Raw genomic sequence first — 16930 nt, 5'->3', positions numbered from 1 at the left:
ATCACTGATGTTGATGGCGGTAAGAAGCCCATCAGACGGGATGCTTTTTTTCAGTCACTTGGTATCTTTGGTTCGTCTCCCCTAACTCTCCCTGAAATCTCCCTGGGGTGATGAGACACATCAGTGGAAGAAAACTCAAATGTGTCCTCGTCAGCAGATATATGTTTCCATCTCTCCTTTTCTCTCTCTCTCTCTCTCTCTTTTCCCCTTTCTCTCTGTTTTCACCCATTTGTTTGCATAACATTGTACCAAAGGTTTGTGGGGCAGAAAGCTGAATTACTTTTCTCTCTTTTGCTTTTCCTCTTTCTCTATTTCTGTAAGCTCATTCTCATCAGGAAATATCACATGTTGTCCCTGGGGGTTACAAGACAATGTAACTATAAAAAAAAAAAGACACACACACACACACAAAAAAAAAACCCAACAAAAAAACATGAATTTACAGGGGATTAGAAAAAGTTTTTTCTGTTTCATAACATTTTTGCAAAAATAGCGTCAATGTTGACATCACAGATGTAGAGAGATTGTTTTGGATTGTGTTAAAATTCAAATCAGTATTTTTGATATAAAAAACTGAGTTGTCTTTGAATATACCTATGAGATACAAGATCTTGTTTTCCCAATGATGATATACAAATCATCCTAATTTAGTGTTCCATGCACACACTGCAATGAAAAATCATGAGGTTATAAAGATTATGCTATAATAAATAGGTCAAGAGAGGTGAGCACAATGATCGGTTTAGATTACATCACATGAATGTGTGAAAATTTCTGTATAGTGCATGCACCTATGCTTTAATTAAGTATGCAGCAGGGGGATGTAGGGCAAAGCCTACTTTCTATGTAATGTGGAAAGCGCATGATGCAGAAAATATGCAGTTTATATGCAAGTCTGTTCAGCACTACACGGTTGTATGTAAACAAGATTATCGTTATACTCTGCGTGCACAAAATCCAGTAGTACATGTATATCTAGTAGGGCATAGACCAACAGAAAATGCATCTAGATCGAGGGGTCTTTTACTGTAACAATTAGTAAATGTTCCATCGATGCACCAGTACTGGACTATACAACTCCAAATGCTTAATCAATATCTTTGCAGTTCTATTTAACTTTGGCCTGCCACCTTGATGAAACAAAACGGCACTCGGGATAATTTAACATGTGTCATTTGATAATCTAGTATAGAGCATGATGGAGCATGCACTAATTGTATATTATTGCACACCTTAGTAAATGTGCATTTGGGTCAAAAGTTTGCTTCATGTGACTGTGATTATGATGTGACAAGAAGCCTCGCTGGCTAAGTGCTCATTTTACATGTCAGAGCAGGGAGTGGGAGTGGAGGTCACATATGATCAATTGTTTATTTGTTTGTTTTTTGCGCAATGAGCATTTCTCTACTCACACAACCTTCATGCACAAACTTCACATGAAGTTGGAAAAATCACACTCTTGTTTACAATTTTTCTGATGTCGTTTCTGATAGCATTTGGTAGGCACACAGTTACCTGGCATCACAAATTGAATCTCACGATTTTTGTTTTGTGACAATTTTTCATCCGAAAAAGTGAATATCACTGCAATCTCTTTCTGTTTGTGTGTGTGTGTGTGTGTGTGTGTGTGAGTCTGTCTGTCTGTCTGTCTGTCTCTGTCACTCCCTCATTCTCAGTGGTATTCTCCGTCTGTCTCACGCTTGCATTTTATGGAGCAGAATGTACAGTGAGCCAGAAAAATGCATTCCTCTCTCCCCATTGTCCCTGTCTGTCTGTCTGTCTGCCTGTTTGTCTGTCTGTTTGTCTGTCTGCTTGTCTGTCTGTCTGTCTGTCTGTCTCTGTCACTCCCTAATTCTCATTGGTATTCTCCATCTCAGTCACTTGTTTGCATTTCATGGAGCAGAATATACAGTGAGCCAGAAAGTTGCATTCCTCTCTCCCTTTTTGTCACTGTCTGTCTGTCTGTATGTCTGTCTGTATGTCTGTATGTCTGTATGTCTGTCTGCTCTTCTCAATCTGTCTCCCCCACCCCCCCCCCCCCTTCTCTCTCTGTCTCTATCTTCATCCCACTTGTTTGCATTTCACGGACCAGAAGTTAATGTGGGCCGGAAAGCTAAATTGCTGAGATGCATTCACTGGCACTCTAATGGTCCATTGCACGGGAGGGTGATTTTGTTACCCGTCCCGTTCCCATGGCGACCGTCTCCACAGATCAGGGCAGTCTTCCCTCTGACTTCTTTGAGTTGTATGTTTATTCTCTCATCATTTAACATGCACATACCAGTATCTGTTTGGTTAATTTTACTTAGTTTACAATTTGCATTTTCACATTCACAACTTGGAGATGTATCTTTAGGGAATTTGCTTTGTGAGACATGGTTGTCTGCTAAAATCTATTTTGAACCAGCCAAAATTCTACCTGCAAAAGACCATTCATGACAGATTATCATTTTCTCTTTACTGAAATAATTTACTTTTATTGAGGAGGTGATGCGGTCGCACTGTGAAATTTTACAGATGATCAGTTTAGTGAATTTTTTTTAGGGCGGTGCAATATCCACAGAAGTGTTCACAAAGGCACAAGATGGGTATAGACATTGTTCAGATACCTTTCTTAATCTCCTTTAATATGATGTGTAGAAATAAGAGTTACATTAAGAGTGCTTCTGTAGTGAACATTCAAAGGCAAAGTGTTTTTTTTGGGGGGTATTAGTAATCTTTTTCCCACAAGTTTCAAGCAAGCTTGCCAATCTTTCACATTTTTTTTTTCTTTTTCACTGAAGTTATGTTCTCGTGTGAATTGAATAGTGATTGCTGTGCAATTGGTGTTTTTACCTGTTCTATTTTTTCTCACATTTTCTTCTTCTATCTCCCGAATAAACTGTGTTATTATTGTTAGGGTTTAATTTATTAAGCTTACTGCTTTCTCAAGGTGGCCCACTCTTCTCATAAATGTGTGTGCTGTGTTTTACTCTGTTAATGTCTCTTTTCGTAAGCATGATAACAGCTGTGTACATCTGTATACTATACTTGACTCTGTTAAGTATGTTACTACTGCACAAATGCTTTGTATTGTTACTGCTGTGCAAATGTTTTGTGTTATACTATTGGTTGATATTCATTATGTGGCTAAAAGAGACCAGAGCATCAAAGCTCCCATAAATTATAAAACTGCTAATCATAGCAATTACTCCCATCCTATATAACTAAATTATGCACAGTCAATGCATATATAGCAACCAATCATTTAAGAAGAGTGCCTGTTAACGTAGTCTAGTGTTGCAGACCAAAACGGAAGTGATATGAGATGAACTGGATGTAGTCTCAGCACAAAGCCAAAATCTAATTTATTACATTTTTTCCAATATCAGCATGACTTAGAGAGTGTAAGCCTCCCGTGAATTAGGCAGAAGCCCACAGTAAATCCAATTTTTATCATCCTTGCCACTTTATACAATGAATTCACCGAACCACAATGAAGCCTGCACCATAAGAATTATATGTGGGTATAAGAAATAAATACTAGTACACTTGTATTGTTCCAAAGTGAGTATGTAGATTGGCTTTCAAGATTTATGTCACCGACACACAAACCATAATTTTGTCATTTATTGTATTGTTCCAACTAAATTATGCTTATAGTAACACAATGCTACTGTCTACAATGTAGATTTGAAGTAGATTTTGGTGTGAATGTGAAAATTGTGTACTTTATTAATTATTTAGCAATAGTTTGTATTCATCAAGAGCAAAATAAATCCTGCGCAGGGATTTGCATAAAAGCTGCATAAATAATCTATGCTTGGGTTGCAGAATTTTCTCATATGTGACTAGTACTGAAATAAAACAAAGATTTTATCACCTACTTATAACCTCTGCTGAACAGATGCTAGAATGATTTGAGTTTGAATGAAGCTACAGGTTGCCTTCTGCAAGCGCAGTTTTACTTAATTCTGTTTATCCTCCTAGTGACATTAAATCTGTGGCCTTTTGCCTCTGTCCCTGCTCCAGCAGGGTCACTCATAAGTTCACCAACATGTGATCAAATACAATGCTGTGAATTAGGTATTAATTTGTTACCAGACACATCTAACCTTACCTTAACCTGTTGAGGACGAGTCCCGAGTATACTTGGGCAGGTGTCCATGGGAAATGCGTGTTGTAGCAAATTCAGCCCTTCCTCAACGGGTTATGTAATAAGATATTGCAACTACCAACAGGTGATCAAATACAATGCTGTGAATTAGGTATTAATTTTTTTACCAGACACATCTAACCTTACCTTAAAGGGTGTGTACAGTTCTGGTTGAGGTGAGGATTTAGCATTTAATGTTTTGTGAAATATTCAGAAACCACTCCATGAGATGTCAAAGAGCATGCAATTCTAGGAGACATCAAAAATTTATTTGATGAAAATTGGTTTTGAAATGGCTGAGATATCCCACAACAAGGTGAAACAAAGATATCCTAGTAAAATGAGTGGCCGGTCGCCTTTTATCATTATCACTTTTTTGGATATCTCAGCCATTTCAAAACCAACTTTCATCAAATAAACGTTGAATCCCTATTAAAATTACATGCTCTTTCATATTTCATAAGAGGTTTCTCAATATCTCACTTAGGAATGTTCAAAACATGAATCCCCACCTCAACCAGTACTGTACAGTGCCTTTAACCCGTTGAAGACTAGTCCCGAGTATACTTGGGCAGGTGTCCATGGGAAAAGCGTGTTGTAGCAAATTCAGCCCTTCCTCAACGGGTTATGTAATAAGATATTGCAACTACCAAGACATACATGTATGCCATTCAATACTTGCATTGTCCTTGTATGAATTATTACTTTACTTCTGCTTCAATAGATACTGAAAAGTGAACTACGTAACTGGTCTGAGAAAAACCTCACAGTGTTATGATTATCACTCAATGATCCTAAAGTCCATAGACTTTAACATAGGATGAATGCCCTTTTTCCACCTGGAGGTAAATTCTATTCTACTTTGCTGGTACTGGATGTGTCTCGGGTTTCTTTTTCATCGTCAACGCTGAAAAAAGCACGTTGATATTATGTCACCATCATCACATGATGGTACCAATTGTTCTATTAGAACTATTGGTACCATCGTGTTTACAGGCAGCCATTCAGAATGAGTGCAAGATAGATGTAACTTGAGTAATATTGATCAGAGGCAAAGAGTAATTACTTCCTACATGGATATGTCGATGAATGATAACATTTTTCTTTGGCATGTGCATAAAATGAACAGATCTAAGCCTCCAGAACAGAAGCAATTCTATAAGCTGAAGACAAAGGGTTGAGGAAAATGTGAGTGTTCCCAGTTTAGGAAATGGCATTATTGTCTTTAAACTGGTATATCTCATGGTACTACTCTTTCATCTTCGTATGATGTGAAGATACAGGCCTGTAGTGTGATTTCTCTCAGCAGTATTTTCCACCTGCTAGAAAAATTTGGCAAAAGAGCACTGATTAATAGCTTAATCAGCCTTAAAAGTGGAATCTTGTGCATCTCAAAGCAGAGAAAAAAAAAAGCAACAACAGCAGAACAGATATAGACAAGTCTCACATATTGATGTTAGTGTCATTTTAAGGTCTTGAACCCAGGATCTACATGCGCTACCAGTTGAGTGTATCAGCCACTAGGTCACACCATCATGTGAGCCCCATTTCATATGACACTTTACGGCGAGCACAATCTTTTAAAAGAAGCCTTTGCAAATTATCATGACAGCAGCTTTGCAGCAACCAATCAGCTAAGAGCATCTAAGTTGCTACTATGGTTATTATACTGCAAACCATTTCCAAACATCCTTTTGTTTGGTTATCTCATTTGCATAGATGACGGTCATGACATCCAGCTAGAGCTCCTGTCACACAAGGAGGGCATCCTCTCGGAACCGTTCACCCTACAATCCCTGGAGGAAGATGGCAGATCAGTCAAGGTTGTTCTCCGAGCAAGGCTACTAGGTGAGGTCCGATGTGATGGCAAAATGGCCTCTGTGCAGATAATGATATCAAGAATATAGTTTATGATGCCTATGAATAAGATCCGGACATCAAGGCAGTACTGTTAGTCGTGCATCAGTGAATTGTCAGAGACTGCTCTGCTTAAGATTGGATACAGAGAAGCATGAAATAAGAAAGTTGTGAATTCACTACCAGAGCTTCTGAAATGGCAAATGTAAAGCAAACAGGAAAAGATTATTGTAACAAAAGAGATCTAAATATAATGATCACCTTCCATTACAAGCTTTGTCATACTTATACCTGCATGCCATCATTCTGTGCATAAAAAGAAAAAGCAAGATTATCTCATTAACATATGTTCATGAATAATTATTTCCATGAAATCAATGTAAATTGTAGACCTAATTTTCATATTTTACTGTTACACGAGAGCACAGTATGACAGTTTTTACACAGTGATGGCCACAGTCAAGAACTTTGGGTGGGTAGTCAGAGACCTGCCAAGAGGGGGCAGCAGACACTGTTTGAAGCAGTAGTAGCATTGAGCAATTGTGATTTTTTTTTCTGCTGAGACACTGATGTGGCCTGTTATGGCCATGTGAAATATCTACACAGGTCTACATGGAATGTAGTTTTTCTATACTCCTATTCTTATTGATGTCATATTATTGTGTCTCAGTTCTGTCAATTATCGTAACATTGAGTGAAAGCTCTTACATTTCAGTTTCATTTTGATGTGTTTTTTTACCTAAAATTTGTTTCAGTGAGTAATAACTCATAATCTTTCTACCAGAATTATGACTTCTTATCAAAGCTAAGAAATAATAGCAACAATTAATGCATGCAAACAGAACTCTTAAATTAAAGGTCATCTCACATCAACAGGTGAATTGATTAGCCTTGCTACCAGGCTTGCGGGAAGAAAAAAAGTGTCAAGTATCTAACTATTCTCCTATACACCTCTTGACAATCTGAACGACAGGGAAGGATCAGGGTAGGCCGATGCTGAAGGAAGGCATCACGAACATGGGTCCGGAGGCGGAGGAGAGCTCAGAGGAGGAGAGCGATCGCGACACACACGATTGATTCCGGCAAACCGAATGTCATTCCGTGCCCCCCACGTACTCCAAATAACCCTCAGTGGCCTGAAACGCAAGAGATTTTAACGTAGGAGGAACTCCTTGAAATAGCGTCGCCTATGGTGGTGTGTATGTGCAAAAGAGAAGAGGAGAGTTGCAGAGAAAAATCGGGATGGAGGATATGTGTAATGATGTTGCAGGATGCAGTGTCGTGCAAATTTTATTCACATATAATATGCAGGATTGGTCCAAAGCACATGAAGAACAGATATTAGATACCTTTATATTTGCAATTCCTGTCTAGTTTTTCCTTGTTGGCACTTGCAGTTGTGATGTATAGAGATGGCTAAATGTTGCTTTGATAGCAGGTTATATTACTATTTTAATGTGTTTGAATTGGCAGAAAAAAAAGAAAGAATGAAGTTGTAAAAACGTGTATGCATCCACAGTTTTATTCTGTATTCAAGCTGTGAAGTGACAGAACAACTGGTACCCAATGTTTGGTACATTTTAAAATGGAAATGTATATATTAAGAAAAGAATCAGGGTGGGTGATGAGTTGCTTCCTACCATGGTTTGCAAATTTGGAAGATGTTTTTTCATGCAGCAGGTTGAGACAAAGCTCAAAAATCATGTCAGCCCGTCTTTTATGTGAAAGCTTCTAATAGATTTGTTGCTTTTAGAGGCAGAGGATTAAAGGCACATTTGGCTTTAATCAAGATTTATCATGAGGCAGAATGTAGAATTAATGTTTGATAAGAAAAAAACAACAACAAACAAATGGCTGGTAACTTGGATGTCTGATTTGATTTATTTTGTTTTAATTCTGATTTGTAGATATTTACACACTAATGGTATATGTCTTGTTCCAAATTTGTTATCATGCTTAGTACAATGTAATAATATGAGACCTTATGATTGAGTTGCAATGCTGTGAAGTTCAAGAGTTGCAGATGTTTTGTTATCATGTAGTCATTTCTTCTTCTTCTTTTTTGTCACAGCCAAATGCGGACATCTTGCAGTGTTCTAGTGTTTCCAAGTCAATTTCCCTCCCTTGGTAGATTAAAGAATAATTCCCAACACAGAGCAGACAGGACTTGTAGCAATGGTCTGTTGTCTTCTGGTATGCAACAGTAATGTATTGGCGCTGGGAACTTTATCATCAACACTAAGGGATTTAGGATAATCATAAGGTTTGTGCAAAAGGCTGTTATCATGAGAGCATTTCTGTGCAGAAGAGGGTGTCTCGCAGGGGCAGATCAAGGCATTCCGTAAAGGGGGGGGGGGGGGGGGTGCAAAGCCGTTTTGATTTCTGATGCCACTGCCGGGCTTAATCAGTTGACAAGCAAAAAAAAAAAGGACCTTAACAGGTATTTTCTCATACCAATACAGATTTGTAGGCTAACAAGCCCAAAAAAAAAAAAAAAAAAAAAAGCTTCAGTGCAATTTTTTGCCACTTCCGGGTTTCATCAGCTGACAACCCCCACCCCCCCCCCCCAAAAAAAAAAAATGCACCCGGTGCACCCACGTTAAATTGTTCATTTTTATAAAAACAAAATTAAAGGGGGTTGTGTGCCCAGTGCATCCCCCCTCCCCGATCCGCTACTGTTAAAGACCAGTTTAAAGACCTGATAGTTTGCGGATTCATGGGTTTCCCGATTGAAACGATTTTCATTTGCTGCCCACTGGGGGTACATACATTCAAAAAACCAAGAATAGTTCCCATCAGCGAATATGCACATCGAAGCGTACGCTCATTGGAAGTGATGGCCTCCACTTGAGATTCTTGAATTGTGTGTTTATGTACATGTATGTATGTACATAGAGATCAGTAAGAAAGCTGCACACAAACTGTCACATGGATTCTCAAATATATAATTTTCACATGCCTTTTTTTTTCCAACATTATTTATTGTATCATATCAACAGAATACTTGTAATAATATCAAAATGTACATAATATAAAAGATATGATTTGTTTAAGATTTAGTTGCTGGCAACTCATGGAATTCTGTGCAGAAGTGAAAGCGTGATGCAAGTGACTACTTTCTTATTCTTTCCAGAGAAAAAACATGTAAATGAGAAAGTGAGGGCACAACATTCACATACTCCCTGGAATCTTGTTTTCACTAATGAGAATAATCAAGTACTGTAAAAGTGGATATTTTCGCGCGACTAATTTTTCGCGCTTGACCGGGTAAGAAGAGTTTCGCATGTTTTTAATTCCGCGGAACCAAGACATCAACTCCTGGGACATTTGGCATGCAAAAATTTTAGCGTGTTTTTATTTTCGCGCTAGCTTCTGGTTGCGCGAAATGCGCGAAAATTTCAACACGGCGAAAATTTCCACAGTTACAGTAGTATGGTGGGAAAAGGTATGGATGTTTTCATTCTCTGCATACCCCCGGTTTACAGAGGAATTACATTCACAATCTATTTTCGAAAGTGCTTTAAATAGCAGGACATGTAAAATTTGTCTCCTTTGCATTTGATATGTAACTGTTGTATCAATCACATCTAACCATTCTCACTTAAACTACCTCCTCCGAAAAATACCTTGCGTACATCCATGACAGATATTGCACGGAAAGAGATATTCAAGTTTCTGTTTGTGTATTTATGCAGTCATGCATAAATGGTGTATTTATATTTTGTAGTGCTTTCATTCAGCTTGCGTGACAGATGATAGATATATTTTCTTTCTTTATGTAATTGAAGAAGCAGAACTGTGAATTCTTTGTTTTTATCGCCGTGATTTTGTATGTTTTTCTTCTTGAATGTACAGTGTCATCTTGTGAGGATTGATTTCAGCCCATTCTTGGGAGCAGATGAATTATACATCTGTTCACAGTGTTCAGTTGCTTATTTCAATGCATGTATTTTTCTGCATTGATCTGAACGTCAACATTATGTCAAAATGATGCCCAGACTAGTTTGAGCACACCATTTCAGTGCCAGTTTCATTACCTGATAAAAAATTAGGACTTGCATTCATTGCTCTTTATATAACACGTAAATAGATCCTAGTCATTTGATTTATTGTTTGATATTGATCATTTGTCCCATTTTACTATTACGTCATCACTTGTGCAATTGTGGCTCCATTTACCGTGCAATCTTGGATCTATGTGATTTGCCTCATTTGCACGCACACCAAGAGCACACTACACTGTACGTACATAAAACGCTTTCATTTGCATGTGCATGCGATCAAGCATATTAACGGACAGCATGCTAGTGTACAGCGCTCAGCATTCTCATGATCTCAGATCTCCCACCATTTCTCTTGTTTCTAAAATTCGTAAAACATCAAATGACAAGGATCTATTTTTACGTGTTATCTGAAACAAATAATAAATGTTTTTTCATTCGTGCAATGGCCAGAATGTTTCATTTGGTGAAAGATGAAATTATTGATCCATTCAACTCGGCTACACCTCGTTGAATGGCTCATTTCATCTTTAACCTCATGAAATATTATGTCCATTGCACTCATAAACATTGATTTCATTATCTGTATACCATTCAGATGATAGTCCAAGATGGATAACTGGCAGATGAAATCTGCCTGCTGCAGATTAAAGTAAAACCAGAAACACTCGCAGCATTAAAGGACAAGTTCACCTTCATATACATGTGGATTGAGTGAAGGCAACAATGTTAGTAGAACACATCAGTGAAAGTTTGGGGAAAATCCGACAATCCGTTCAAAAGTTATGAATTTTTAAAATATCTGTGCAATCACTGCTGGGGGAGAAGACTACTACAGTGTATGATGTCACATGTGTACAACGATATAAGGAAAATAAAAAGAGAATTTCACAAAACTTGACTTTTTTGATAAAGTGCACATTTCCTCGACTTGTTACTGACTTATGTTAGGGGTAATATTATTCCCCCTGACTTCTGGAAGAGAGAAGTCGAATGTTCTTTTATTATGTGAGAAAAGTGAGAATATCTTGAATTTTCTTTATACTTTCTTTATATAGTTGTACTCATATGACATCACAAGCTATAGTACGTAGTCTTCTCATCCAGCCATGACTGAGCAGAAACTTCAAAAATTCATAACTTTTGAACGGATTGTCCGATTTTCCTCAACTCTCATTGATGTGTTCCACTAATATTTAATTTGCTGCATTCACTCAACCCACATGTCTATGAAGGTGAAGTTGTCCTTTAAACTTTTGCAAATGGGAGCCAATGACCTTTTTTGTGGCATGAAACTCTCGCATATCACCATTGGCATTCAATCCATCGTGTCAACAACACTTTGACATACATTTTACTTTTGTAAAAATTTGTGAATGCGTGCGATAATTTCTGGTTTTGCAGAATTGCAATGCCTCTCACATTTATAAGTCAGGTTTCCGCTCAAACTCCGGCAATGCGGTCTGTCAAAAGATTTGTGGACCATCAGCATTCTTTATCACACAGTGAGCAGAATGACTGTCATCATACATGTGTATAACCCTCATGGAACTTGTGTCAGAGGCCTTTTCTGCCGAGGCAAAACTTTTTTTTCAATTCTTGAGTTAGGTTGATGAAGAGCTCAAAAATGTTGTCAAGCAAAAAGCACTTCTTTCGTGCTTAGTAGAATCCGTCATCTGTTTTAAAATGTTTATGAAAGTTGTGACATTTAGACATCCTGTTGGTAGTTTTGTGGTATAAAGAAACTTGCAGAGTGTCCTATAGAAGGTGAGACAATTTCTAAATCGTGTAAACTGGACTTACTTGCAGAAAATGTCCTCGCAAGTTGGAGGGGTTCCAAAGACACAATATTTCTCTGCGTAAACAACTTGGTCATGTGGAATATACTTTGCCATCTTAAACATGTAAAAACATCACAATACACCTTCTCTCCTGAACTCAACAAGTTCAGCAGATGAGATTGAGAATTTGTGTTTCTGTCTCAATGCCAGCTGGGTTTGAAGAGCAATTTACACAAATTTGGCATCAAGTCAATCTACCCTCCTACATCCTGCTGGAGAAGAATTGAAAGAGAAGACATTCACAGGAAATCATGTGTGTGAAATGATGAGACTTCTTTATCATGTGACCCATATCTTTGGAAAAAGGACAGTTTTTAAGATAATAAAGTCTCTAAATGCCATTATCTCCAAATGGCATTGACATATACAAATCGGTTTTTCATGGTAGTAACAGAATGAAACCTCTTGTGAATCGACAAATGTGGCTATACATGTAAATGCAATGTTTCTGTTTCTTCCGTTGGTATACTCAGAATTAACTGTACTCCACCAACGTTGTAATTAGTATGGTCGTGTCTTGCAGTGTTTTGATTTCAAGTATGGTCGTCCTGGGTTTTCAGCAGTTGATATCATGTTTCTCTCCTTTTTTTTTTATGTGATGAGATTATCAAGCTCTTGATTCATCCTTACTGGACACGCCCACTCTCTTACAAAAAACAAAAAGAAAAAGAAAAACTTGGTAATGATTATTGTTAAAATCGTTAATAGAACTGGCCATATAGATTGATGGATTAAGCATGTGGACTTTGTAGGGAGGAAAACAAAACAAAAAAAATGAAAAAAAAGTAAATTTAGGAGCTTGTTTCCAAGTCATCAATTATTACTTGCATCATAGGCAGCAGTGTTAGCATTTCCTGATGCAGAAGTCTGTGTAACAACACAAGAAACAACCTTTAACTTTTTGCGAGATGATGAGAAATCATGTACATGAAATATTAAAGAACATATAATTCTAAGGATACTTCAAAGTTTATGTGATGAAAATTGGTTTTGAAATGGCTGATATATCCAAAAACAAAGTAAAAAACAGTGGTTGTAATATAAGGTGGGACCCACCTTTTATTAGGATCTCTGTGTTTTTGAATATCTCAGCCATTTTAAAACTAATGTTCTTCAAATAAACTTGGCAGCTGCTCTGTAATATTTTATATAAGTGATTTCTAATCATCTCGCAAGAAGTTAAAACTGGAATCATCTCGACCAAAACTGTATAATCCCTATAACCAGAAATGGTTTGATCTTGTTCTTGGGGCAGGGATGAAAGGATATTGCACAAGAAGGTATGATCGATAGCAAATGAGCTACTGTAAAATGAGGAATGTTTGCATGCATTTTAATTTCGCGAGAGCCAAGATTCATGAAATTAAAACGCATGTGAAAGTTCTTGAATATTAGAGGCAACTCGTGAAAATTTCATGCCGCGAAAAAGGCCGTCGGCTCCAATTCACAAAAATTTCATGCCGCGAAAGTATCGTGTTTTACAGTAACTCATGCCCATGTCTCAAGTCAAATTCTGATTGGCTGACAACTGACATGTCTTCAGGTCAATTGCACCTCTTTAATCAGCACAAAGATGTGTATGTGTGTGTGTGTTTGTGAGCACAAATTTTGTCAGTTCAGATTAACTTGCCATGATCTAATCTCTTCACAGCACTTCTTTTGTCTGCTCGACTTGTAAAGATCTATTGCAGAAAGTAAATGGATATTTTTAAAGTATTTCTAAATGATAGTGTATTGTTTTTGTAAGAGATGTTATTATTGCATAGCACTGTAGTTCATTCATATGCTTGTATGAGTATTTTTGCAAAGTGGTGCATGTGGGGAATGATGATTACAAAAAAAAAACTAAGCAAATAAAGATTGGCAGAAAGTGGATTAGACTGATGAAAATGGATTGGAAAACTAATTCTACAGGTAGAAACATTGGGATTAAGATAGATTGTAGAATAGACCCCCCCCCCCCTCCAAGTTTAGGATGAATTATAGAATTATGCATTCTTGCTTCCTTCTTAAAATGATTAGAGGAGGCTGACAGGTACATTGTAAGTGCCAGGGTTTCAGTTAAAATGAGTAGAATCGATGTTTTGTGGATGAGGCACGCTTTGAACGAAACTAGATCATGCAATGTGATAAAGGCAAGGACAACAAATGATACAAATAGGGCTTCACTCCACCTTGAATTTTATCAGATGCCATTTCCCGCATCATTGAAAACAGAACTATTTTAAGATTCAATGTGAAGGAATTGTTTGATGTTGTCCCCTGTACAGAATCCATAAGGCAGTGGCCCAAACAAAATACCCGTAGTAATGTAGACAAAAGCATCAACGCATTAACATTCTGAATATAGGAGCTTGACATGGGTATAGATAAAAAGGGGTCATGTTATTTACAGTAGTTTAGTTATGTATTATCAAGGAGATGCAAATAAAGCACAAATGAGACCAACACTCCTGGAAGTTTTGAGTTGCGAGTGAAGTTTGCCAATTTTTCACTCCAAAAGAAGGCTCTGTGGATGCAGTGTAAATGTTTTATGCTATAGAGAATGTTGATTTATGACACACAAAGAAAATGTTATGCAAGCATTACCAACTCAATTAAAAAAAACAACAAAAAAATACTGCCAGATATATGTCTGAATCATGTGAAAAAAAAAAATATCTCTTTGCCCTTCTCCTTATTATTTTTTTGCTGTATGTGTGTGATTTCCTGGGGCCGTATTCTGAGGGCTTATTAAGTGTCTGATTAGCACTTAATTAGCGAATCGGTATTCCGAGAGCTTAATTAAGTAGGGGGTTTATTAACTACCATGACAACAAGCGTTTTGGCGGGAAAGTCAATGCGCGTACACCTCTGAGAGGACTTAATCACAGAGTTGATTACAAATCGGTATTCTGAGTGTGTAATTAAGTATGAAAGTTAATGGAAAACTTAATGATACCACAGAGTGTCATTAACTACTCCGATATCACGCATTACAGAGTTTTTTCTTGGCTACAACGATGCTTACCGTCTTCGGTAACCGAGGAGTGGTTGAGTCTTGTTGTCATGGTATCCATAGAATTCAGAGAAAATAAGAAATATAGGCGATCTTCAGGGAATTTTGTCATTTTATGTGAGCTCTTCGCGTGCGTAGGTGAAGGATTGTAATCAGAGACCAAAGTGTGCGCACGGAGCTCTTGTGTTGTAATTACAGGGGATGTGTGGAGGAGCGCGCATTGAGGGCATATTTGTGCGCGTGATCATCATTTTGGCTTCTAACAACGCGTCTGATTGGATGGAATAACAATGAAATGGGAGGAACCTAAGATAATTATAGGGGACTTAATCATACCTTAATTACGTCCTCAGAATACCGATTTTGCCCATGATTAAAGGTCTATTAACTTCTCGACTTAATCACGAAGTTAATTACAGACTTACTTACGACCTCAGAATACCACCCCTGGTGCAGACCTCCCAACCTTTCTGACTGAAAAATAGGGATGATTTGGCTCAAAAGTAGGAAAGAAAGAGCAGTTCCCATAGGGGTGTACAGTAAAATTATCCAGAAAACAAGGGAACTCCTGTTGTAACAAGAGCTGGAAATAGTCAAAATTGAGATTCTTTCCTCCAAATTCAGTAGGGTTGGGAGGTCTGCCTTGTGCATGTTCAACATGGTTGATGGTTGGATGGAGGTGCATTATGGAAAAGACAAGTCCTGAACAAGGAAAAAAAGGAAAGGCTGTGCTTATACTTGTTTCATGATTAATGTATGGACAAATGATTGTGTTAATTTGTATGCATATCACCTATTAAATTAGTAACTAGTAGAAATCTTCAATTGAAGAAACTTTGGCTAAAATTCAAAAGGTAAAAGCACACCATTCACTCTATTTCAACAGAATGCTGTAGTGATCTTGAACTGTTGTTTGTACACATTGGTCAAATTTAGTATGATATATGTTGGATTACTGTAAAACTGAATATTTTCGTGGGAGTAGTCTTTCACGCTTAGTGGGTTGAGATGTATATTTTGTGTTTTAAATTCCATGGAACCAATATATAAAATAGTATGACATGCATCAAGCAAAAAAAAAAAAAAAACATTTTAATTTTGCGCTAGTTTTGTATCACACTTAGTTACGTATCAAACAGTGTGCAAAATTTTTCACTTTTACACAAATCAATTACCACAAACTAAACATTATGGCCCGAATTCACAAAGGTGGTACAAATGAAACCATGGTTTAAACCATGGACAAAAACCATGGAGCGCGGAGTGTCGCACGGAATATTTCGTTACGAAATTGGTCATTTCGTCGACAAAATGACCGTTTCGTTAACGAAATTATCATTTCGTGGACGAAATGTTCATTTAGTTACAAAATGTTGTCATTTCGTTACAAAATAATCATTTCATCGACGAAATGACTGACTTCGTAACAAAATATTTCATGCGACACTTGTCGCTCCATGGTTTTTGTCCATGGTTTAAACCATGGTTTCATTTGTACCACCTTCGTGAATTCGGGCCTATATTTGAAGAGTTTGTTTGCAAAAACCGATAAGTCCATATTTGTCAAATGGAGATATTTGCGATTAAAGGTCAAGAAAAATAAAGAGAATAATAAGAAATTTTTTGCTTCTTTTGACCATAACTTCAAAAATATACCTTTATATGTGGTGACCAATATATCATTTTAAAGGTATTATTTTGTACTTTTTGATAGAGGCCCTACTTCAAAATCTTCAAAAATGGACTTATCGGTTTTTGCAAACAAACTCTTCATTTCTAAAGTGTGTCAACTATGCATATGGTTATTTCTACACCACCAAGTACTACTTCCTTCGAAAACATTTCCCAAAATACAGGAATGCTACCTGATAATTATCATTATGATACTTGGTCTGTTAGTAATGAAGGCAACTGTTGATAGTGATGATGATGATGGTAATGATGATAATAATAATAATAATAATAATAATAATAAAAATAATAATACTACTAATAATAATAGCAACAATTCTTATGGTATTATTATCATTATTATTCTTATTATTATTTATAATAATGATAATAATAATAATAATAATAATAATAATAATAATAATAA

General features: G+C 37.0%; 1 protein-coding gene across 1 annotated transcript in view; it reads left to right on the top strand.

Annotated features, from left to right (window-relative positions):
• LOC140241795 (adipose-secreted signaling protein-like) overlaps positions 1-8324 on the top strand; it is a 100691-nt gene extending 92367 nt beyond the window's left edge. The window contains exons 4-5 of the mRNA XM_072321546.1: positions 5855-5983; positions 6966-8324. Coding sequence (XP_072177647.1) covers positions 5855-5983; positions 6966-7069 — 233 coding nt within the window. The 3' untranslated portion in view covers positions 7070-8324. The remainder of the gene's footprint in view (positions 1-5854; positions 5984-6965) is intronic.
• Positions 8325-16930: the final 8606 nt, after the last annotated feature.

This window comes from Diadema setosum, chromosome 18 (genome assembly GCF_964275005.1).
Source record: "Diadema setosum chromosome 18, eeDiaSeto1, whole genome shotgun sequence".
NCBI classification, from domain to species: domain Eukaryota; kingdom Metazoa; phylum Echinodermata; class Echinoidea; order Diadematoida; family Diadematidae; genus Diadema; species Diadema setosum.
This window is presented reverse-complemented; position numbering and strand designations above follow the sequence as displayed.